Source organism: Monodelphis domestica, chromosome 6 (assembly GCF_027887165.1).
Source record: "Monodelphis domestica isolate mMonDom1 chromosome 6, mMonDom1.pri, whole genome shotgun sequence".
NCBI classification, from domain to species: domain Eukaryota; kingdom Metazoa; phylum Chordata; class Mammalia; order Didelphimorphia; family Didelphidae; genus Monodelphis; species Monodelphis domestica.
Genome location: NC_077232.1, coordinates 48,819,969 through 48,847,126, shown reverse-complemented (window position 1 = coordinate 48,847,126; position 27,158 = coordinate 48,819,969). Strand labels below are relative to the sequence as shown.

The following is a 27,158-nucleotide window of genomic DNA, read 5'->3' as shown; positions in this document are numbered from 1 at the left end:
GATCATCTTGTTGTTGTCAGGCCAAAATTAGCACAAGTGGCAGACAATCAATCCATACTGTGTTATATTTTAGCTTCAGAGGCTTTATAGCACACACAATCATTTGTGAATAGAAAACTGAGCACTAATTCTCCCTGTACTTCAATCCTGGCTTACAGCCTAAATTTGCTGTGGAAAGTGTGCTAGTTGGGATGGTGAAAAAGATGGGTTTTTGCTGAATAAAAACATATTTTTAAAAGTTAAAAAATAGTGAATGTTGCACTCATTTTAGAAGAGCCAAATTAATGAGAAAATAGTTGTCTATATTCAGACCAATAAATGTCTATTTGTATATGATAAATTTAACAAATAAATATTGAAATCTCCTTATAAATTCTATCCATGTTTCATTTACGTTTCTTTCAGAAACTCAGCCTTTAAGGATATATTTATTAAATTTTACTAGCAATGAGTCTAAGGTAAAAAATATGTAAATTAGATGGAAAAAAGTTAAACACTTTATAACACCAGGAATTAGTAATTAGCAAAAAAGTAAAATATATTCATGGGAGGAAAACTTAAAGTGAAATAAGGCCATATTGCTTCCAAAATGGGAGGAGGACTTACTAATTAAAAATCTTGCACAGATTGGAAATGACTAATCAACATTAGGAAAATAAAAAGGGAAAATCTGTACTGGTGTTGCTAATGTCTAAAAATGGTTCCATGTCCAATTTTAACAGTATTTTCTAGCATGTCACTAGCAATTATGTTTTAACTACTGGATTGGGAAAATTGGAAAGTATTTTCTCATCCAATATGTAAAAAAATATTTCATAACTTAAGATCAATTTGAATATGAGTTTTAGTTGTGGAAATATCTCTTTTATTGCATATAAATAATAGTAGTTGCACAGCATGTAAAGTCAATAAATACTTATCAATTACATATTCAGTGTGTGAAGATTTAAAATTCCATAATATCATAGAATCTCGAAACTGGAAGTGACCTCAAAGGCCAATGTAGGCCAAACTGTCCTTGAATAGGAATATCCTCAATGCCTTTTCTTAGTGGTCATCATCCATTTTCCTTTTTTGGGAAGATTTCCAGGGAAGAGAAACACATTGATTTACAACACAACCAGTCTTATGTGTTTTCTCTTTATTTCTGAGTTTTTCTGTACACTGAAACAAAATGTGCCTTTCTGAAACTTTAACTTCATTTAATTCTGTTTTGCCCCACTATGGCAATAAGAACAATTCTAATCTCTTTTCTTATGATAGTTATTAAAATATTTGGAGATAAGTGATCCTATATCTATTATGTGTTCTTTTTATAGGCTAGACATTGCCTAAACCATTAACTTATTTTCATACCCAAAGTTGCTAGTCACTAGTGACTAGATTCCTATTCACTTAGTGATCTTCTGGTCACATTCCAATATGTCAAGGACATATTATGGCACCCAAATGGAACACAATATTCCAGTTTCCATACTATATTTTCTGGGAGTTTATGACATAATTTAATCTTCTTTAAAATGTAATCAAATTAACTGATGCATATTAAAATGCAAAGCTATGGTAGTGATATTTAAAAAAAACTATAATAGTTTTTAAAAGAATTTAAAAAAAATTTTTAACATATATTAAAAGAAAATTTTGTGTTCAAGATTTTTCCTTCTCTCCAGTTTCTTCCCCACTCAATGAGAATGCAGGTAATATGATATCAACTATAGAGATGAAATCATTCAAGATATATTTCCATTTTAGCCATATTGCAAAAATAAAAAATAAGAAAAATATATACTTCAATCTGTACTCAGATTTTATTTGCTATTTAAATGTGGATAGCATTTTTCATTTTGTCCTTTGGAATTATCTTAATTATTATCTTTATCAGAGTAGCTAAATTTTTCCCAGTTCATCGTCATTACAATATTGATATTAATACATACAATGTTCTTGATATGGTCAATTCAACCTGCATCAGTACCTATGTATTCCCAGATTCTTTTTGTGATTTTCCTGTTTGTCATTTATTATAGCACAATATTATTCCATCCCAATCATATACCACAGCTTGTTCAGCCATTCCCCAAATGATGGATGTTCCCTTACTTTCCAATTCTTTGCCTCCCCAAAAAGAACTGATATCTATATACCTATAGATATGTTTACCAATAGATCCTTTTTGTTTTTTTATTTTTTTATTTTATATCTTTGGATGCATACTTAGTAGTTGTATGTAATCCTTCCCAATTGTTTTCCGGAATGGTTGAAGCAGTTTCCAACTCTACCTCAGGGCCAATTTTTCGAAAACCCCTCAAGTATTTTGTCATTTTTCCTTTTCTGTTACATTAGCTGATCTGATAAATATGAAGTGCTTCCTCATTGTTATTTTAATTTGCATTCTCTAATCAGGGATGACTTAGAACATTTTTATGTGGTTATTAGTAACTTTTATTTTTTTCTTAAACCTGCCCATTCATCTTGCTTGATTATTTATTAACTGGAGAATAGCTCCTATTTTTATAAATTTGTCTCAGTTACATATATATTCAAGGAATGAAGCCTTTAGCAGAGGACCTTGCTCTAAAATTTTACCCACTTTCCTGCATTCTTTCTAGTCTCGGCTGCATTGATTTTATTTGTGTAAAACCTTTTTAATTTAACATAATCAAAATTAACTATTTTATTTCCTGTGACCATCTCTGTCTCTTATTTGATCATGAATTCTTCATTTATCCATATATCTAACTGCTGCATTTTTCCATGGTCACCTAATTTAGTTATGGTCTTACTCTTCATGTCTAAATCATTTCACCATTCTGTCCTCCTGAGGGATTGGTCTATTCCTAGTTACCACAAAACGACTTCCTAGTTTTTCCAACAATTTTTGTCAAATGTTGAATTCTTATCCTTAAAGCTAGGATCTTTGAGTTTGTCAATTACTTCTAGATTACTATGGTCATTTAGTACTGTGTATATTCCATTCATCTACCACTCTCTTAGCCAGTGTCAGATTGTTTTGATGATTGACACTTCATAATATAATTTGAAATCTGTTATTGCTATACCAACTTCCTTTATATTTTTAAAAATTGATTCCTTTCACATTTTTTATCTTTTGTTCTTGATGAACTTTGTTATTTTTTCTAAAGTTTCTATAAAATAATTTTTGGTGATTTGATTGGTATGGCACTAAATAATTCATTACTGTGGATAGAATTATCATTTTAATTATCTTGGCTTCACCTCCCCATGAGAAATTAATATTTCTTCAGTTGTGTAGATCTGTGTTTATTATATGAAAAGTATTTTGTAACTGCAATGGGATTTCATCTTTTGTTAATCTGGGTAGTTTATATTATTGTAAATATTCATCTGTTTCACTTAGGTTGTCAAATTAATTGGCATATAGTTGGGCAAAATAATTTCCAGTAATTCCTTAAATGTCTTTTTCATTGGTTGTGATTTCACATTTTTTATCTTTGATACTGATAATTTGGTTTTCTTCTTAACTTTAAAAAATCAAATTAACTAAGGATTTATCTTTTTTTTCATAAGGTCAGCTGTTTGTCTTTATTTGTTAGCTCAATGCTATTTTAACTTTTGATTGTATTTATCTCTCCTTTGATATTGAGGATTTCCAATTTGGTCTTTAATTTTAGATTTGATTTGTTCTTTTTCTGTTTTTTTTAGTTACATACCTAATTTATTGATATTCTCTTTATTTTATTATGCAAATATTTAGAGATATAAATTCCCTAAGTACAGTTTTATTTGCTCCTTGTTTTAGAAAACTGTTACTTAAAGTTTTAAGAAATGTTCCACTTATTCCTATTTTTATAGTGTTTTATGTAGGAACGGATATTTTCAAATGCTTTTTTTGGTATCTATTGATAACAACATATGATTTTAGTTGGTTTTGCAATTGCTGTGATAATTTATGCTGATAGTGTTCCTAATACAACCCTACATTCCTTTTTCCATAAGCTCCATCTAATTATACTATGTGATCTTTGTGATTTCTTGTGTAATCTCCTTGATAACTTTTTATTTTAATATTTTGTAGCAATATTAATTAGGAAAATTGATCTATAGTCTTCTTTCTCTGGTTTTGCTCTTTTTAGCTTAAGCATGAAAACAATATTTGTGTCATAAAAGGAATTTTATAGACTTCTTTCTTTATGTATTTCCCTAAATCATCTATATGTGTTATTAGAATTAATTGTTCTTTAAATGTTTGGTAGAATTCACTTGTCAATCAATCTGTGGGATTTTTTTTTCCTTTGGGAAATTATTTATTGCTTATTCAATTTCTTTTTTAAAGATAAAGTTCAATTTCCCCTTCAATTCATCTGAGCAATTTTTATTTTTTATAATGATTAGTCAATTTCACTTAGATGGCCAGATTTAGTGGTGTATATTTGGACAAAATAATCCTATTAATTTCTTTAATTTCCTCTTCACTAGCAGTTCATTCACCCCTTTCAGTTTCATACCTTAATTTAGTTTTCATCTTTCTTTTAAAAAAATATATTTAGCTAATGGTTTACTTTATTTTGTTTTTTTATAATATCAGTTCTTAGTTTTATCAGTTCAACGGTCTTTTATAAACTTTAAATTTCATTTCATCTCTCCTTTGATTTTTCAGAAATTTTATTTTGTTTTCTAATTATAGTTTTTTACCTTGTTCTTTTATTTTAGCTTTTTAAAATTACTTGTCCAATTAATCAATCAGCTTTCTCTTTTTTATTGATAAATATTTAAAGAAAATTACATTTACCATTTAGTACTCCTTTGGCTGTATCTCACAAATATTGGGATATTGTTTTCATCGTCATTATCTTTAATGAAATATTAACTGTTTCTTATATTCATTTTTGACCAATTATTCTTTATGATTACATTATTTAGAGCTGAATTAATTTTTAATCTATGCTACCAATGTCCTTTACTGAATGTAACTTTTATTGAATCATGTTCTGAAAAGTAAAAATTTAATATATCTGCTTTTATGCATTTTTGTGAGGTTTTTGTGCCCAAAGACATTGGCAATTTTGGGGGAGCTGCTATGTACAGCTTACAAAAAGGTATATTTCTTTCTTTTCCTTATTGTTTTCTCCAGAGTTTTATCATATCTAAATTTTCAAAAATCATATTTATTTCCTTAATTTCTTTCTTACTTTGTTATGGGTAAATATATATCATTCTGAGAAAGGAAAGTAATAGTTTGAAGTTATGATATTTCCACATGTTCTTCACAAAATATTATAAGAAAAGCTGACTCTTTTCTACCCCTCCCACCCAATTTTTTCTTATTTGTCTCTGTCGTTATAAAATTTTCTTAGAGGAATATAATCAAGTGTTATAAGAAGAGGCTAAGCAGAGAATAGAAATACCTGAATATGAGTACGCAAATTTGCTATGAATTTATTGTATTTACTTACACAGGCCACTTTTCCCTTCAGAGTCTCACTTCCTTTACCAGGAGAAATAAAGGTATTAGATTAGATTATCAGTAAGATTTCTTCAACTGTTTCTACACTATTACATGTATTACATGAGAATCAGTACAGTGTAGTCATACTATTATGAAATTTGGAGTTAGACTATATGAATTGAAGTCTCAGCTCTGCTACTAACTCATTTCATTACCCTTCAACAAATCATTTCATCTTTGTTGGACTCTTTCTAATCAGAAAAATGAAGAGGTTTGAAGAGCTGATCTCTAAGGACCTTTACACATGAAAAATTCTTCAGTTTTCATGATAAGCTGGTATTGCTTTTATTAAAATATGGCTAAATAGAATAATTATTTAATAGTAATTATAAAACCATAAGAGTAAAATATCATTTATATAAATTTATATATGTTTCAAAATCACAGAAAACCACAATTAAAACTTTAAAATGGGAAAAAAACACTTCCCAAAATCTTAAATATAGAGTTAAATAGGGCTGTAGAGGGAGAAATGTTTATTTTTTCATTTCAAATATAAAGAAAACTTGAATAGTGAATAAAATACTCTGCTGTTGAAATTATATGATATTATAATTAATTTCACCTCATGGGTAAATTTCCAAAAGAGGTCTGTTCATCAAGAGGGGCATATTTATCATTAGGAATAAGTTAAGACCTACTATTTAGTCAAATTAATGAATTTATGTAGGTGGTTCACAGTAACTGAGTATCATTTTTATAGAATTTCTTATACGCAGATCACTCAGTTGTGATTACAATTAGAGACCAGCTCTGAAAAACAGCAGAATTTGCATCCAAAATGAATGCTAAAATCGAAAGAGCATAAAAATTGAATTCTCACCATAGGTTTAGAGCTATAAAATAGCCTAGAGGTCATCTGGTCAAACACCACATATGAGACTGAGAAAAGTAACATGAATTATTTAAGATCATGGAGAGGTGGTAAGTGATAAAACTGGAATTCAAATCCAGGCACACTGAGCCATATTACTTACCCATTCGAGTTGAAATGCTATTCCATTGAAGTTTCTATTTCTCAGGATAAGATTTGTTGATGACTAGAATTAGGCTTTTTGTGTACCTTGAGAGCTTTTATCACTTTCCTTTGAAAATCTTCAGTAGTTACAGACATTAAATTTTTGAGAATTTGTCTTATACTGATCCAAAAGGCATTTAAATCCACTGTTGGTAAAAATAGTCAGTAATAAGCACCAGTTGACTTCAAAGGCTATTGTCAAAACTTTCCAACATGGTTTGAATAGTGCACCCATTACTAAGTTTAGAGTATATTTTCTTATTTTGACTGTTTTAAAGAGCACCATTCTTGTGAAATTCTGGCGTAGAATGTAAGCTTCTTGAGGGCTGGTGACAGTTATATGTTTATCTTTTGTCTACTTGGTGCCTAAAACAGTGCCTTTACTATAGTTGGTACTTAATAAATGTTGATGTTCAGATTATTAAATAATTTATGTTATCCTTTCTTGGTCTCCATTGAACTATACAGTATTTTTAATAACTGGATGAAAGCTTTCTTGTCTCCTATCTCTGCATGCACTTTAGATCCCCTTTTAAAAGCTAGATGTCATTGTTAAAGTTGATAAGCAAATTAAATAAGAATTAAAAGTGGAGCTAATTTTGTTTTTTGGATAACCGCAGAGCTTGAGCAATGGTCTCTTTTATTTAGGGTCTGATAGATGTTCCTTTTCTCTTCTTTGGGGCTGAAGCATTACACTTGACTGCAGTGTAGATTTTTTCCTCTTATGGAAACTTACTTGATTATCAGTACCTTTCCAAAGACATAATCATGATATAATAAAAATAATCATGTAAATTGTAATCTATTTCCTATTTTCCAGAAAAATCTTAATGAAAAAAATTTATAATTGATTAGCATTACTCTGATTTGGGAAATGTAAGCAATCTCAGAGAAATGTATTCTTAGTTGCTAATGTTGCTGTAGGATTTAAATATGTAATTTTAAAGAGCCATGAAATAAACTGTGATGCCTTTATAAAATTTTTCTTATGCTTTAATAGGTCAGACATATGAATGAATCCTCCCTCAGGCTCATGTACTACTTGCTTTTTTCATTTACTTTCTTTATGACCTCATTCAAGTCACTTACCTTCCTCATATATAAAATGATGCATTTGGAATGGATGACCTCTAAGGTATCTTTAAATGCCAGAAATTCGATCCTTTCTTGTAACACATTGTCTGGCACATATTAAATGCTAGTAAGCATAATATTTTTGAATTGTTGACTTTATAGTTTGGTTAATAAAAAATATACAAAGACTCAAGAAAAACTTGATCCATTTACAATTTTAAGTTTGTCCCATGGTAAGAGGATTTTCTTAATTATTGGTTCTTTATTTTTAAAAAGGTAGAAGTTGGATGGATCTAATATATGGAGTTATTTTTATGTTCTTTAATATTTTACTATTTGTATATAACATTTTTGAACATTGAGGTAAAGTGACCCACACAGTGTGTATTCTGTCTTTAGCTGAGGCAGAATTTTTATACAGCAAATTGGATCCTAGTTATATAAACTCATTAATATTTATTCCTTTTATTGGGGAAATCATTATACATATTTAGAAATTAACTTGAAAGTTTCATGAAAGAAAAAGCCATGAAGATTTTAAATTCATATTTATTTTTTTGTTTTTCTTTTGTATGTTTACTAGAATATTCTCGATATGACATTTGGTTCAGGAGGTCACTCAAGAGCCATTCTACAGAAAGAATTGGATGTTACCTTATATGTTTTAGACAGAGATCCAACCGCTTATGCCATAGCTCAACAGCTTTCAGAATTGTATCCGTAAGTATTGTGCTCCTTCCTTTATATAGTTTAAGTACTAAAATTCAAATGAAATCATCTGCTTTGTTATACTGTTATACTGTATGATAGTTATGGCTTTGCTGTCTCTCCTCTTAAATCCTTCCATGACTTGCCCCAGTAATGAATACAATTACCTTTTGATGACATGTTTTCTGTGCTATATTTTTTTCCTCTTACTGCCTTCACACATAGACAAATACAATAATTGGCTCTTGCCACAAAACTGAAGAAATATATATATATATATACATATATATATGTGTGTGTGTACATATATATATTAGTACATAAAGCAATATGGCAAATAAAACTTATCTCTTAAAAAAATAGTGAGAACATTAATGGTTTCAGATTCCAGGAATATACTAGAACTCCTATACTATTTTTTAGAGGAAACAAGCATGAGATAATACATATAAACTCAAAATATTATGTACATTTCAGAGCAATATGACCAGACATCTTTAATTTTTTCCCCATTATTCAGATTGACTTTCTCCTAAAAAACCTAAATTAGTGCTATCTTACTAGTATAGTTTGAAGTTGTGGAAAATATTGTCCTTAATAAAAAATAAGATAATAACATTTTTCTTTTGAGAAAATGGTGATGAAGAGTAAATTAAGTTGAAATGAAAAGTTATTTAAAATGCACTGATGCAGATAAAAAAGACATATGGAGGAAATGCTGCTTATCTCAGATATTTGAAGAGCTATCTTTCATGCATAAAAGTTTGTGGTCTTTTTCTCTTTCCTTTATCAGAGTATAACTAGAACATATATGTAGAAATAACATGGGAATTTAACAGAATAAAGACCTTATTAAAGATGGAACTATTGAACAATGGAATGGCATGCTTTGTGAAATAGGTGTTTAGTTCCCATGATGGGAAATGCCAGACTGTATTATGACATATTACTGGATTGGATAAGAAATTATGCTAAATTTGAACTCCAAATTTTCTTTTAGACTTTGGTGATTTGAATAAAGTAGATATGTATGGAATGATAGTTGGATGAATGAAACATTCATTGTATTAGGATTCACATAGATGCAAATTCTAGTCTCAAACTTGGGACTTGAGATGTCAAGTTTGTTTATTTCTATACTTTTATCTAGGAATTTAAATAAATTGACATAATTCAATCTTTCTGGGATTCTTCTGGTTAACCTAGAATGCTAGCAGTTTCATTTTCAAGAGCATTTTGTGATTTTAAAACAAGATTTATAAAAGAAACAATTAAAACACTTTTCTTCTTGAAGTGTTCCAAATTCTCTCACTTCATAATCTTTCCCCCACCATCTTCAGAATTATTTGGGGAAATTATGAAATGTCTCATATCTTTTATTTCTTTGATTTCTATTTCCCAGTTCTTTTGATCCATTTTATCTCCTTTCTTACCACTCTTAGGACTTGAACCTCAAAAAAACCTGGACTTCATTAAAGCTGAAATATACCTTAGAAATTCTTAACAACAAAGTCTAAAGCCTTCTCCTCCCTCTTTTCCCATTAGCCCCTAATTTGGTTAGAGAGGAAACTCAGGCCCAAGAGTTTAAGTGACTTGTTTAAAGTCATCTACTTTCTCTCTTTCAGGCTAGGATAATTTCCTTTATATCAGCATGTCTTCTCAATCAACAAACTCTATTGAGGCATTTATTTTCTATTCGATTAGATGATTATCTTCCCATCTTACAATTAATTTAATATTTCCAAAAGCTATGTTTTCATCAGTTTGGGATCACTGTCAGACAACACAGTTTCTTCTCACTTTTAATCAACAATCATTGAACATCACCATTATTAAAAAAAAAAAAAAGATCTCATGGTGACTAAAGCTCTGGTGGTCATTTCTTCCTCATGCAGATAAGCCTGTAGATAGAACAACAAATGCAGAGTTTGTCACAAGACTCCTATTAAAGCCCTTCTAGCTTGTCATGACCTGCCAGAGTCATAAATTGACTCCCCTCCATTAGAATACCCCATGTTTCCTTCAGTCTAGGAACTGAGATTTTAGTAGAGCTTCTTGTAATTATTTCATCAGAGAAAAGATGTTGAATCCCTTGAGAAAATGCTACAACATAAACTTCTGAAGTTTATTTTGTTTATGTTACAATTTTCCTCTAAAAGGAAATATTTTGTGCTCTTTCAGACTGTCACATAGAACCATAATCCTATGATGTCAATAAAAGCTAAGTAATTAAAATATAAGGTTGTAATTAAAACCCACTAGACATTGTAGGCAAGGACATGTCAAATCATATATTGTTGGGAATCGACATAGCCTTTCTCCACTGGAACAAGAGGAAGCAAAAGTATAAATTGTAACAATAGGGAGTTATTTTAATTTTTAATAATAAAATATCAAAAAGTATCAAAATAATATTCTGCATAAGAAAGAATTCATAAATAGAACTTGGAGCTATGTGTGCGTATATATAGTTGTTCATAATAGCATATGTGCAAGAGGCATATAAATATGTTTGAAATTTAAGGGAGTGACAATGTATTTGCTTCAAGTTTTTCCTTTTGGGGCTTTTTACCTATAGTGTGGTATGTTCCATAGTAGTTTTTTTCCCTTAATTTATCAACTACAACTAAAATTCTTATTTATTATTTTAGCCTCATCTGTCATATAGACCATATCACTGACCCAAGTCCCCTTAAAGTATTCAATATACAATAATAGTAGAAGACACATAGTGGAAAAAGGTTGGGATAATGAGGATTGTACAAACTGTGGATTCCTGAGGGTTCAAGGACCACAGTTTGGGAAAGTATGCCATTTAGATATATAGCATATATATTTTACTTACAGAAAATGTTACTTGCTGCCACCCCCTTATTCTTTGATGCTTTATCCTGAAGTGGAAATTTTTCAGTATTTGTGAAGGCTTAGCAGAGCTTAATAGGCCGGGGGCCTGATGAGTGCCTTAGTATCTTTGGGGTGAAGATCTTGTTTCTGTTGTTATTTAATCATTTTTTCAGTCATGTCTGACTCTTCTTTGGGATTTTCCTGTCAAATATACTGGAGTGGTTTGCATGTCCTTCTCGATCTCATATTTACAGATGAAATAGAGGCAAATGAGGATACATGAGTTTTCCAAGGTCACAGAGCTAGTAAAGGTTTGAGGCTGGATTTGAACTCAGGTCTTCTTGACTCCAGGTATGACACTCTATCCACTGTGCCACCTAGCTTGATATGAGGACAAAGTTGAGGTGTCTTTTTCGTACATTCTTCATCAGGCAGGATGTTACATTTTTTGTTCCCTCTATCCTCCATCTGCACTCGGAAAGCTTCTTACTCATTCAAGAGGAATTGTGATTTGCTTTAGGGAGGCTGGAGGAGTGTCCATATTGACTCACTTACAGATCTTTGTGGTAGTGGAGTATGTGTTTTATTGCAGAATGTCTAATTTAATCTTCATTTTAATAGCACTGGATACAGGTAAGTACTTTCTGGTTATACTCAATTTTAGTATTTCCTGTTTCAACGACTGCTTTGGAGAGATGATATGAACCAACTTTCACCACCCAAAGTTAAAAGGGATACCATAAATCTTTGTATATTCACACCACTCATGCATTTTTGTCTCCCCCTTCCCATTTCCTTTGCTATTTGAGGAAATGTGATTTTTTTCATCTGTCTACCTTATTTCTCTCTTGACAAGCTGTTTTAAATTGTGTCTAAAGCTTTTCTAAGAGTAGTCAAAGGGGCATGAATAACCGTATTTTCTGTAAGTGGGGGTGTAATTCTCAAAGAAGTGATAGCAATGGTTAGCTGCTCTGACAAAGCCTTCAGGAATTCAACTTGTTAAAAAATAGACTCTTCTTTTCAGCAGCTAATGTCCAAATTTACCTTTAACTCAGCCAAGAGAAGGGTAGGGAAATTAATTTATCCTAGTAATTCACTAATATCTTCCCACCATCTTTTGTTGTTAAATTATTTGCTAAAACTTCATTATGTGTATGGTTTTGGAGAGGAGTAAAGAAAAAGTAGTTCTATTAAACATTTCTTGTAACTGAAATTCATATTTACTGTCAAATAATAATATTCCCATGTGAGAATACTGTGAGTTTCAGTAGTTATAGGATGTCATGTCTGTTATGTGATATTAAAGTGGATGAATTTCTGAATTTCCAAATAAGAAAAAAAAGACAAATGAGAAAGACCTAATTGGACTATTTTAACTGTTGATAATGATCTGTAGCTTTTTATCATCATGAAGATAATAAAAAGTCCATTATGGTTTGTCCCATTTGAATATTTTAAAATTTTACCTGTACCAAATGACTCTCAGGCATTATTTAAGTTGAGAAGTGATACCAGTTATATCAGTGACATATTGAACACTTTGTTCCTTTTCTAGGGAAGAATTTTCTTCTCACCATCTTGTTAAAAGGTGCTAAATTTGGAAAGTAGTAGAATGTTTCAAGGTATCTATTTTGATTAGATTTTTAAAATATAAATCTTTGAGATGCTTTACATCTTTTGGGTTTGTAAAGTAAATTGGAGCTCATACCTGAGCATTAGGAGAGTTTCCAAAATGAGCCCATAAAGTCCCCTTTTTCCTAGGTGTTGAGTCTCTGCCTAGCTATTATAATAGGAAATTTATTGACTGAAATCCATGCCATATACTAAGGTCTAGAATGTAGAATAAACTTTTTGAGAAGAAAAACAATATCAAAGGAAACTAATTCCTTTTCCTTTTTTTTGGTAATAGGTTCCAAGTTCTCTAGAAATGGCCAAGGTCAATATTTTTCTACACTAGACTTTTTCCATTGGCCCTAGGATGAAGGCAGCATAATCAGCCAAAAAGACTCTTTTAAAAACATATCATATATGCTCAGGCCTGTGCTAATTATTGTAAAGGAGAGAAATGTCTTATATTTCTTCCATATTACGGGAAGAAATATAAGACATTGTTTTTGGTCTTAGAGAATTTACAATCCAGGTAGGGTGACAAGTCCACAAGACATAAGATAAAATGTATTCACTTGTGTGGTACTGAGTACAACGGCAGTTGAATTTCACAGATGGAAAGATTAGTGTGGGTTGGAGTTAGCAAGGCATAAAAATCTCTATCTGGCCACATGTACCGCTTTTCTGGGATTTTCAGATAAACTTAGTAATGCCCTAATGTCCACATTTCTGTTAAGCCTTTTCCTAGCCAATAATTCTTACTTTGATATAAGAAGAAATATGGACATCCCAGTTCTTAATGGTATAGTTAGTGAATATTTATAAAAGGAAGTAGAATCACAAAGAGATAGCTCAGCTTCTTTTAGAATAGATCATGTTGGAATAACTACATGTTTTTGGAAAAGGTGGAAAAGGTTACTAGATTAGGAAAACAAGAACATGGTATAAATATAATGTCTAGATTTTAACAAAGTATTTGACAAAGTCTCACTTGTTATTCTTGTGAAAATGATGGTGACGTGCTCAATAAGGAGGAGTTAGAAGTTGTTGGTTTACTTACCCAAAGAATCATGATTAATGGGCATTGTAAACTAAGTATTTAACACATTGTAAACATTATATTTGGGGAAAAACATTAGGAATCTATGCTTTTCAATGTTTTTTTTTTATCAATAGTTGTGTTAAAGACATGTATACTTGTCAAATTTGTAAATGACCCAAAGCTAGAAAAGCAAGCTGACTGAAAGGATGACATAGAGGGAATAAAAATGTCCTAAACAGTAAGCAGAATTGAATAAAATGGAATTTAATCAGATTAAAGTTAAAGTTCTTCATTTGAGTTTGGCAAATCAACTTCACAGTTATAAGATGGAAAAGTTTATTGAGACAGTCATAAAAATGTGTTTTAATAGGACTAGAGCCTTAATATACATGCAATTTAGAAGCTAAAAAAGGCAACTCTGAATTATGCCACATTAATGAAAAGTGTTCAGAATAAAAGAGGTCATCTTGAAGCTTGTTCTAGTCAGGGAAAACATCTGGAGTATTGTGTTCAGTTATGGGATTGTAGGAAGAAATTGGTAAATTGGAAATTATCAGAGGAAGATGATTAAGAGAGTAAAAGACCTCAGGCTCAATGAGCCTTAGGAGGATTGGTGAAAGACACTGGGGCTGTTGAGCTTAAAGAAGAATTGGATGGCTAGGCCATTCAAGGAATGATAATCTTCCAATATTTGAAAGGGATACCATATAAAAAAGGGTTAGTCTTGTGTTTGTCCCCAAAGATCAGAATTGGGAACACTGAATAAAGGATGGGAACTCATCCAAATTTACATGAATAAGACTTATTCCCTAACTGATAAGTGGTCAAAGGATAAGAACAGAAGTTTTCAGCAGAAGAAATTCATTCTATCAATAGCCATATTAAAGAAGGGTCTAAATCACTAATAGAGAAACACATGCTAAAACAACTTTGGGGTTCTACTTCATACTCATCATATTGGCAAGGTTGACAAAATGGGGAATGACAAATGCTGGACAACAGGTACATTAAGACACTGATGGTGGAGCTGTGGATTGGCCTAGCCATTCTGGAAAGCAATTTGGAACCATGCCCAAAAGGCTATTAAACATTTTATGCCCTTTGACTCAGCAACTCTACTCCTTGATATGTATCCCAGAGAGATCAGAGGAGGAGAGGTGGGACCCATATGCACAATATATATTTATGTCAGTTCTCTTTGTGATGTATAGAACTGAAGACTGAAAGGGGTGTCCATCAGTTGAAGAGTGGATGGACAAATTATGATATATGAATGTGATGGAATACTATTTTGCTATAGAAAATGATGAAAAGAACAATTTTATGGAAACCTGGAAGGAATTCTGTGACCTGTTGCAGAATTACGTGAGCTTCTAGAACCAGGAGAATATTTATATAATAACAAAACCATAGTAAATGTAAATTATTTTGAAAAGATTTGGGAAATCTGTCAACACAATGATCAACCACAATTCCAGTGGACTCATGGGGAAATACATTTCCTACCTCCTCTTAGAGAGATTACTCAGAGTACAACTTGAAAAATGGGTTTTCTTGGAGCTGGCCAATGCAGGAATTTGTGTTGCTGGCTTATGCATGTTTGAAACAATTTTTCTTTTTGCTTTGGTGAGGGGAAAGTGGGAAGGGGAAGATGGGAAAGATAGAAGAATGTAGATCTTTTTTTGAAAATAAAAACAATAATGAAATGGGCTGCCTTGAGAAATTAGCAGATTTCATTAGAGGTACTCAAGTGAAACCTATTGTTGGAGACATAGAAAAGGTTGATTTTCCATCATATATAGTTTGGGTTAGATTACTGCTGAGGACCCATCAAACTCTGAAGTACTATGATTCTGTAATGGCACAGAAAATATATTTTCATTGATTCATATTTTTGCAAGAAAAATATATTGGAATATGTTCAGTTACAAAATAAAATTAAAGGTTAAAATATGTATTATAGTATTTTCTGTACAATGTTAGTATTTTGATTATTTTCATAGCATAGTCACAGAGTGTCTTTATTCATTATTTAATCATTTTATTATGTTCTTAATACTGAATTATTTAACCCTTAAGGAATATGTTCTGTTGCCCTGAGGCACAGGAAGAAAGATATATGGCTGGTTTATAATGCATTCTGTTTTTAACATTAAAATTCATTTCTTCTCATGCTTATGAATATAAATTTTTAAAAACCAAATAACAAAACTATGCTGTTGAAAACAGATGCCACTTCTTGATTAAGGGCATCATTTTAGATTATCATTTAATATATACTTGAAATGAAATATAGCCAAGGTAGAACCTTCAATTCCTTGCTTGGCAATTATTTTCTTTTTATTTAAAGTTCAGTCTCGCTTTAATCCCCACCTCATTCCCACCCCCTATGTTGTGTGTAATGGTGCTTTAATAAGGCAAAAAATAGGTCAAGTCCTATTTAGATATTCAGTTCGTGGGTGGAAATCCTTTGACGGGTTTTCTGGGGAAACCTCTAACATGGGAATTGCTACTGAGATTCCAAGAGAATAAGATAAATTCTGTCAGTAGCAATATGTATTACAAATAAACTTCACACCCACTAAAAAAAGAGGTAGAATGAAAAGGTTACTAAAATCTCACAATTAAACAATATCATTGCAATCTTTCAATGCTGTGAATCCACTCTGCTTTTACATTCCATTCAATATGTTCTTTTCTCATTTGTTCATATGGAGATGCTAAGGAATCAGATAAAAATAATTAGATGCTATCCTTAATTATTTTATGATTCTATAATATCTATCATCATTCTATGATAATTTAATATCTGAATTATTAATGAGTATAAACTCATTAAAAATAGAATAAAAGAAAATAATACATGATTATGAAGAGTATCACCTCACAAAAATGTGAGTTTTAGGGGTAAATAGTTGAACTTACAGAGAACATAGTATGAAATACAATCAAGACAGATCACTTTAATATCAGTTACTGACAAAACTGGAATGATAACAAATAGACATAAATGTAATATATCTGATCTACCAATGTTTAAAACTTTCGTAAATGTTGACAACAAAAGCACCATGTTTAAGCTCCATTAAAACTGTTCTTGTACTATGTTAGAATATGAAAATAGTTAACTAAGAAAATAAAATTAGAGGATAGGTGCAATAAACTTTACTAAACTATTTAATCTTGTGATTTGACCACAGGGAATATATCCCACAGAAATTTTTGACCAGCAGGTAAATGGCCATATGCACAAAAATGTAAACATTAGTTTTATTTGTGATAGCAAAAAGAAATCTGTAAAACAAAATACGTGTCTGATTATTTGGAATAGTAGATAAATATTTATCACTATAGTGTAATAGACTCTCATCAAGCCATAAGGAATGATTATTATAAAAACATAAAATCACAGACAAACTAAAAAACTAAGCCAAAATAGCATATAAGTCATATTCAAAGACCCCCGCTCCTTTTTAGTGGTAGCAGCTATGTATTATATGAACTTAATTGTGGGTGAATAGTTTTTTAATGATTCCTTTATGACTGCTTTTAGTATTTTTTCCTTGATCTGAGAACTCTGAATTTTGGGTATAATATTACTGAGTGTTTTCATTTTGTGATTTCTTTCAGGTGACCAATTTCTACTTTATCCTCTGGTTTTAAGATATCTGGGTAGTTTCCCTTTATAATTGCTTGAACTATAATGCCTAGGCTCTTTTTTTGATTATAGCTTTCAGGTGATTCTATAATTTTTAAATTTTCTCTTCTCAATCTATTTTCCAAGTCAGTTGCTTTTCTTATATTTCACATTTTCTTTTATATTTTGTCTTTTGACTTTGTTTTATTGTTTCTTGGTATATCACAAAATCAATAGTTTTCACTTTCTAAATTTTAAGGAATTATTTACATCAATGAGCTTATCTTTTTTAAATTTGGCCAATTCTGATTTTTAAGGAGATAGGAGATATTTTCTTCAGTGTTACGTGCCTTTTACTAACATGTTAATTCTTTTTTCATATTTTGTATTGTTTTCATTTCCTACCATTTTTCATTCTACTACTTTTATTTATTAAATTCTTTTTGAAATTAAAAATTACCTAGCTAATTTAGGAATTCTTTTTGGATTTGATCCAATTTCTTTTGAGGCTTTGGTTATAAATGTTTTCAAGACATTGTTTTCTTCTGAGTTTGTATCTTGGACTTCCCTGTCATCATAGTACTTTCTATGGTCTGATTCTTATTTTTGACTCATTTTTCTAGCCTATTTCTTGACTTTGGACTTCATGTTAGAATTTGATTCTGCTCTGCTCAGCTCAGAAGGGTGAAAGGAGGAATGAGTAGTCTGAACTTCAGTCTTTTATGTCCTTCTGCTTTCATATTTGGTCCGGTGTTAACACAGAGGTCCCCTGGAACCATTTTCTGAGCAGGTATTCAGTTCCTTTAATGTTCCAATGTACTGGATATTACTGGCTTTGCATCCATCTGCTGATGCTACTGCTATGTTTATAAGGTCTATATTACTATTACCTCAGCCATTTTTAAGCCCCACACATAATGCTGGTTCCACTATACTATGTCCCCAATGAGCCCTCATCACAGTATCCATTGACCTCTTTCTGTCCTCCTAAACTACCCTGGGCCAAAAAAATGACATAATGACTTCTCCTTTGTGATCCCATTCAGAATTTGGTTTAACTCAATTCAGTTGGAGATTTTTCAAAACGTTGTTTAGAGGGTTGTGTTGAGAGAGCTCTATAAAAATGGTCACTTCACTCTATCCCATAATAACAATTTAAAGTCAACACTGGAAATAGAAAAAGTCTAGCCAAATAACATTGTTAATACCCTACAATAAAAGTTGAAAAACTTGTCCTTCCTTTCTGTTAGTAATAGATGATCCTCCCTCTGACCATCTCTCCCTCCTACACTCCTACCAGGAATATGTTCTATAAAGGAGCTTGTTTAGGTGTTTATTGAGAATTTTATTTTTTATCAAAACAAAACCCATCAATATTTTTTGAAAGATGAAATTTGGAAGGGTACTATTTTTATATAAAATTGATGATTGAGGAACTTTTTTCTTAATAGAAATTGAATGGAAAAAGGAATAAGAACCCACTGCATCTTTTGTCTCTTGACAAAATATAGCTTTAAAGAATATCCACTAATAAGGTGCCTCTTGCACACATATAGTCACATAAGAGAACATGACAGATGCAACTAGAATAAAAAAATTTTATGAAGGGACCTCAGTAGACAGTTTAACCCATGCTCTAAAAGAATTTTCCCTATAACATATATGATATATATGATATTAGTTGTTTAGCCTCTTGTGAACAACATTTATCAACTGAAGAGGATGTCTTTCCTATTTCTTCTGGGTTCCAGTTAAGTATTTCCATTTCCTGAAATGAGCTGTCATGGAGAATGAAATCGGAGTCCTTTATAGGTGAGATGAGATATCATTATTCAAGTTTGGAGAGACAATCATAGCTTTTTATATTATAGAGGTGGGACATGGAATATTGTGTATGTTGCAAGTAAGTTAATCTGGCTAAAACATAGAATTTGTAAGTGGGAGCATTGTGAAATTAAACTGAAAAGATAATCTGTAACCTTATCATGATAGACTTTCAAGTGAAAAGTTTGTATTTTATCCTAGTGGCTGTAGAAAGCAACTGATGTGTATAAAGGAAGGAGAGTAACATGGGCAGACCTAATATCAGACTGGAAATTAGGTATATATCAACATCTAACCCTTATCCCCTGTTTTTCCAATTCCCCATCTTTCCCAATAAATATTACACGGGATGCTAGGAAATTAATTGTACTCACAATAAAACCAGAGCATAGTATAATAGAATAGACATAAGCAGGACAATAAAACCTTGGATTAAAAAAAATCAATTGCACAGGTAAAAGATGGGTAAGGTGTAGTTAGATTGGAGTTTGTATGAAAAAAATCTAGGAGTTTCTCTAAAGTAAAAGTGCAGCCAGCACTGGGAGGAGAAAAGGAAGCAGGAGAGGGAAGTAAGTTCTATCGTATAACTTGGGAAAACTTGTGTAGAAATTTTTTATTATATACAATTGGTAAAAAATAAAAATAAAAAATTTTAAATGTGAAGTGAGAAGTTCAGTAAGAGTTGGGAGTATAATATTGTAACCAAAAGCAATGATGTGATTTCAAGTCTTGTTAATGAACCATCTAGAAAAACTTGGTGAAAGTCTTCCCTGTGTTCTCTGCTTTATCAGAGTACAGTGGGAGTATTGTGTTCAGTCTGAGAGCTACATTTTAGGAAGTACTTTTTACAGATTGAAGGAGTGTATGTGGGATACAAAGAGGACTAGGAACTTGTGACTTGTAGGCTAGAGAAAGGAAGGAGTAAGGATAAATAAGAATCTTCCTAGGTCAACATACATTTCGTACCTACGACTACAATACATGCCTTTTCTGGAGTAATACTAAGAGGTAATTATTAGCAGGAACAGAATTCCTTTTTTATAGGTAAAGAAACTAGAAGTCAAAGAGATTAAGTATTGTGTCCTAGATCACCCAGGAGAGGTCAAACTGAGGTCCTACATACCCCAGACTCAGAATTCTTTTACTTTTGTCATGTTGCCCTAGAAATTCAAAGGGTTATCAAGTGCAAAAAGGGTTTGACTTGTTCTGCCTTTTCCCAGGAGTTGAAAAGATAAATGATCAGTGGGTACAGTGTCTGATCCTAAACAAGAAAATGTTTGGATAATTGTAGTGGATCAAAAATGGAATGGGGGCTTTGGGAGTTAAGGGTTACTTGTAAAGGCCAGAAGACTTTTATCAAATTACTAGAGCTGGTAGAATTTCGTCTCTTCTCAATTAACGATTAAATTATATTCAGGATACTCAGTTTAAGAAAACAACTTAACATTCAGCTTTCAAAAAACAATGATATTTCAAAAAAGTTCCACTCTTAAAGAACTAATCCTCAGCCATCTTGATGGGAGTGGGTGGAGAATCTCAACTTTTCCAAATTTTTCCCAGGGGTCTGGAGAGTTTTGATTTTACTCTAATTTGATTATTATGTTTAGCCATGGGGCTATAGTAAATCCTCATTTCCCAGCTAATGAATTGGGACCTTTGCTTTATTATAAGGTGATGGTTGTTTTCAATGTTAAATTCCTTCATTCTAATTGCCAATTTTTCCATACTGTATTGTCATATGCATTATGATAACCATAAATAGCTAAAATAGAATTGTATATAATTTGATTAATGATGGAACAAGTGAAAAGAAAGATGACTGTGTGGCTTCTGTGGTGAATGGATGATAGAGATGACAAGGAGGAGGGAGTTTCCCTATATCAGCAGCTGAAAAATTTTTGATTCATTCATCTAACTGACCTTAGGTGTTAAAATAAGATTACTGTCTGAATCAGTTAAATTGTACTTTCAGGACTAGTTAAACTTTGACGGTGGTACTGTAGCTCATCTCCTGGACAAGTTACTTAACATGTGCAGTGCATATTCTTATCTATTAAATGGGTATTGGTTTTTTTTGAACTATCATCCCCTCACAATTAGAAGGAAAGTATTTGCTAAATCTAAAAGCTCTCTCCCCAACTTAATCAAATAGTGTTATAGAGACAACTATTTTAAAATAATTTGATTTTATAATTCTTCTGAGAAAAATTATTATTTTCCCTTTATTACTGAGAAAAGGTTGATAACTAGTTGAAAACTTTGAGACATTGTAGTAGACAAAAAAATCTGTCAAGGAGAGAAAATTAAGAAATCACTAGGAACATTAGCATTCTTTCTAGGGAAATTTTTTTCTAGTCTGTCTAGAAATTGTCTCTGTAGTTCTATATTGCAACTCTGCTATATAATTTGCTGACTGCTGATCTTATGTAGAAATCAGAAGACAGTTTGTTAGTGGAAAAAATGTGGGACTATTTTGTAGTCATGTCATCTGAGAATGTGCTTTGTATCATTTAGAATTGGAGATATCAAAGTTCAGATTTTCTGGATGTGCCAGCCATAAAATTCACCTAAAACCCTAACTTCACTTTCAATTAATTAGATTTTATAAAGTTACAGTAATGATAATAAATCAGAAAACTGTATACTATATATGTAATTTTCCCATTTATTTTTGATTGCTTGCTTTATTTTGATCCCAGATTACTACCAAATAATATTTCAACCTCAATGTGGACAAGTGAGAAAGGAGAAAATATAATATGTCTTATTTTTCCATGGCCAAGTCTTGTACATTTAAAAATATGTGATTCTTCTTCTTTATTGTACTTTATTTGACCTTTAAGTCAAGTATTGTGGCTTAATTAGGAACATGGAATTTGAGGAGTTTTTTCAATTAAAATATATTTGTATATTCCCATTAGCAAATGGGCTTACTTTATTCAAATATGAAATCAAATAATATTCATATTGGCCTTTAATAGTACAATTATACTATCCTTGAATTGCTTATCTTCATTGCATTAAGTATAAATGCCCAATCCTTGCTAAAAAAGGAAAGCTCATCCTTCCATCATGCCTAATGGGCTACCTAATAAAATGTGTGCTCCTAGGAACTTTGTTGGGAAAGCAACAAATGATTATTTTTTAAAAAAACCTTACCTTCCATCTTAGAATTAGTGCTATGTACTATTTCTGGGGCTCAAGAGCTTTAAGGTCTTGTCAGTGGGATTTAAGTGACTTGCCCAGGGTTACACAGCTAGAAAGTGCTCTCAAACCACTGAGCTACTTAGATGCCCCAAAAGGATTTCTTTTAAGTAAATCCTACTTTCCACCTTTGGTAACTAGGATACTATAACTAAATGAAATTTGTAATGTTTAGCTTTTGGCATTGCTATGAAGTCCATTTGGATATGTTCTAATGGTATGTAGGCTAAAAGACACCTCCCAAATGCTTTTCCTCAAAACCTATGCTGGTTATATGCTTGACAAGTTTCAAAAGCTGCACATACTTTAGAGGTGATGTTGGTTATGCCAGGGGCTATCTATACTTTCTTTACAGAATCTATAATGCCTTGTGTTCCAAAATGACCAATTATTGAATTGATTGGCAGATTTGTTGATGAAAAAGTTCTAGGAAGTATTGGTTTTCCTTCTGATGCCGCCCATACACCATTAACTTGTTTAGCCTTAAAATTCTGTTTCCATTTTTAACCTCTTTTTCATTATATGTCAGGGGTAAATCTGATTCACTGATTATTGCCAAATTTAAAATCAATTCAGAGCCTTTTATGGCACTGAGTTTTACAGCAACATCTGTCTGGTGATTTCCTCTCAAAACAAAGTCAGTTCCACCTGTACAGGCAGAGCAATGTCATACAGCCAGGATTACAGGTAGTTGGAGAGCTGAAAGAATCTCATTTATAACTTTTGCATTGTGATCATTTTGCCAGATGATGTTAAGAAACCCCTTTGAAACCAAAGGGTACCCACAGCATGACATATTCCAAAGGCACATTTTGAAGCAATATAAATTGCTTCTTATTTGTTTCTTGCAATTATATAGGCTTGTTTTAACCCTTATTTCTGTACCTTGTGCACTTATATTTGATGGAAGTAAAGCTGACCACAGAGTTGAAAATTATGTGACGTTGCTCCAGTATAACGTATACCATCTCTTATAAAGGAAGAGCCATCCATAAGCAAAACTAGATCTGCATTTTCTAAAGGAACGTCTAGGAGATTTTTATGAGGTTTTTCTACCATAGACACTTAGGATCACACCTATTCAGTGGCTCCCCTGTGATTGATAAATCTGGAAGTAAGGTATCAGGGTTGAATATTGTGCAGCATTTTAAATATTTTTACTGGCTAATAAAGTTATTTCATATCTTGTAAGCCTTTGATGTGAGAATGACTATGTTCTATGTCATAATAGTAATGCTTTAACTTCATGGGGACACTATTGTTAGCGGGCATCTCAGTATTAAATCTTTGAATTTTGTTACTAGCAAAGCAGTTGCAGCTACACCTCCAAGGCATGGTGGTGCTCCGGAAGCTATTGAGTCTAATTGAGCTGGATAATATGTAATTGGATGTTGAACAGGTCCTAAAGCTTGTGTTAAAATATCTGAGGCTATTCCTCTTTGTTCACATACATGCAGAGTGAATGTTTTTTGTAATCAGGGATGCCTAGAGCAGGGGCAGATAACATAGCTTTTTTTAACTTAGTAAGTGCTGTTAAGTGTTCTGCACCCAACTTAAGTGGTTCAGTGACTACATCTTTTGTCAGTGATATAAGGGGCTTGGTGATTTCCCCATAGCAAGGAATCCATTGTCTGCAAAATCCTGTGATTCCCAAAATTGCTCTCAATTTTCTTTTAGTGGATTGGGCACTCAATTTTTGGATATCTTCAATACATTTAGGAGAAATGAAATACAAACCTTCATCTAAAACAAATCTTAAATATTCCACTTTTGGGAGACACCACTGAACCTTTGATTTTCAGATTTTGTGTCCTCTCTTATATAATTCCAACAGGAGATGTTTTCTGTCTTTTTGGCATGCTTTAGCATTTGTTGAGGCCAAGAGCAAATCACCCATAAACTGTATTAAACAGCTCTCCTTAAATTCAATATTTGCTACATTTAGGTTCCTGGAGGGTATTCTCTTTGCTCACTGATAAATGTCAATCCAAGCTGAATTATGCAAAAAACTGGACACTAAAAATTTTGTTTAGTTACAGTAGACCAGCTAACCAGATGGCTGGAAGCATTCCCAACAGCAAGAGCCACATCAGTGTTTGGGGCCAAAATATTACTAAAAGAAATAAACCTCGATTTGATTTACCAGAAAGAATCGATTCAGACAGGGGAACACATTTTATAGTTTTGGTTTTAGCACAAATACAATCATGCCTAGCTATAACACCAAAATTTCATGTGCCATACCACCCATGAAGCTCAGGGCAAGTAGAGAGAATGAACAGGGAATTAAAGACCATGATTGGCATATTATGTACCGAGACTCATTTGAAATGGCGTGACACTCTACCTTTGAAGTAGACCAAGAGAAGATCTACACATCTCAACATTTGAGATCTTGTTTAGTCATCCACCTATTCATGCAAAACCATTTAATCCTATATACACACCATTACTGGAAGGAGATACTTCTGTTGCCACATACATAAGAGATCTGCAAATCAAGATAAAAGAACTTCATTAATCGGGAGCTGTAGTGCAAGCTGGACCTATAGATTTTTCTGTATAAGATTTAAATCCCAGAGATACAGTTCATATAAAGAACTTCTAGCACATGGGAGGACCTCAGCTGGCCTGAGAAGGTCAACTCCAAGTACTTTTAACAACCCCTGCAGCAATCAAGATGGTAGAAAAGACATCATAGATTCATTGTTCTCATATGAAAAGAGTACTTGCCATTGAAAATGATTAACAGCATGTATCAAGGACAAGACCACAAAAACAACTGGACACTATTTTCAATAACATTGAACTGGTGAACTAATATTTTGCTTTTTAATAAATGGTTTGATTTTCCTGTACATAAAGGTTTAATTTTGAAACAGAATGACCAATATCCAATAGGTAAGTGTATAATTTATGTTATAGGATTTAAGTTTTTTATATAGAAATAATAATTATTAATAATATATAATGTCTATAGAAAGTATTATAAGTGCTGATCAACACCCACCTTGGAGGGGGGGATATTATGTGTATAATGTTCTTGTATTTTTTAGGGTGAATTTGAATTAGTATCTTTAGAGTCTTATTTCTGTAGAGTATAATCAGGATTATATTATTCTATAACTGTAAATATTTATAATTATATATAAGTTGAGACTTGCATGTTACAAGATGTGTTTTGCTTTTTACCTTTCTCTCTTTACTTCCCTGTTTCTAATATAGTTTAGGATAGTTTTGTTTGTAAGATCCACTGGGGAGACTGGTCACCTAATGGATCTCAGGGGAGATATTGTTAAAAGAGTTTTTCTTAAAAAAAAAGAGGCAAGGGAGCAGAAAGATTTCTCAGTAAGTCTCTTAACTGACAGGCTGCTGTGTAAGAGCTCTAAAGGTTCTGTTATCTAGGAGATGGAGGAATTCTATAAGAGAAAGAATATTTTGAAGTAGGCTTTTGCCTATGAAGTTTCCTAGAGGGCAGGAGCTCTGGGGGTCTTTGTCTCAGTCAAAGTAGCAGTTGGAGTTTCTAACTGACAGCTGAGGTAAAGAAAATGGATTTAATTAGGTTGGAGTTTGATTAATGCTTATTGATTAGCTTAGGCATGTAGATAGATAGTGAATAAAATCTTATGTAGACAGTGTAGTTAAAATAGGCCAGGCCCGGCCCAGGGAAAAAGCACATGTCCTCAAAGGCAGTTAGATTAGGATTTTCTTAGAAATTTTAGTTAGGATTGGGATTTTAGATATAGTTATAAGATATTAGGGTAATATTATCATTTTCTCCTTCCTATTTCTTACCTGAACTTCTCCTCAAAATAAACTAAGTGTTTTGTTTTTTACCAAACTGCTCTCCTCATATTTTGTCAAAATCCTACCCAAAATTAAACCCTTCACAGTAACCAAGATAAAACTAAAAATAAGCTCCTCTAATGATATCTAATGATGATTTGTGGTTGTTGGCCCATACATGTGATTTCATAAATGGAGAATACTCTCCATGTAGGAACTCTTTACTTCTTGAAAATCAGGAACTCCTTTTTCATTTATAGGCTTAGACATTTCCTTAGAGAACCAAGAGGTTAAAAGCCATTCTTCCACAATTCAAAACCAGAGTGTGAGAGAGGCTGTACTTGAACTCTGGTCTTGCTGACTTCACTAACCTTTTTTCCCCTATGCCATATAGCATTTTGACAAAAATGTTAATTATAATGCTGAAAATATCAACACTACTCAATAAATAAGAAGATGTGATAATATTTTCAAAATATAAAATGGAAATGTTGAAAATGACACCATCAGCCTTTTGATATTGTTGCAGATGCTTACTAAATGATTATTTGGTCCTGGTTCCAAAAGTTCTGACATACTGTCAGATTGCAATGATTTGCATTGTTGCATTTAATACATTAAAAGAATCACTGTCTTTCTCAAGATTTACAGCTTGGTTAAGTAAAATGTGTGCTCTCTATTATAGTATCTTCAGATATTATATTGTAGGAGCAACTAAAAAGAAAGTCTGAAAGGTACCTTCCCTAGTTAGCCAAAAAGGTACATCCTAATATATGTTGGGACATGGAGTTGTCTAGCAACTAGCAAATTTCTGAGGCTGATCAGCAAATGTGTGTGAATTCCTGTGTCAGCCTTTCTGTTCCCCACTTAATGTTTTCTTATTTAACTGATAGATTGAGGCTTTCTATTGAGCTATCTGTTTGAA

At 32.0% G+C, this 27,158-nt stretch overlaps 1 protein-coding gene across 1 annotated transcript in view; it reads left to right on the top strand.

Annotated features, from left to right (window-relative positions):
- The window catches only part of METTL15 (methyltransferase 15, mitochondrial 12S rRNA N4-cytidine), a 280,004-nt gene that overhangs the window by 142,401 nt on the left and 110,445 nt on the right, over window positions 1–27,158 (top strand). Inside the window, exon 3 of the mRNA XM_007497205.3 lies at window positions 8,164–8,300. Within this exon, the coding sequence (XP_007497267.2) occupies window positions 8,164–8,300 (137 nt within the window). The remainder of the gene's footprint in view (window positions 1–8,163; window positions 8,301–27,158) is intronic.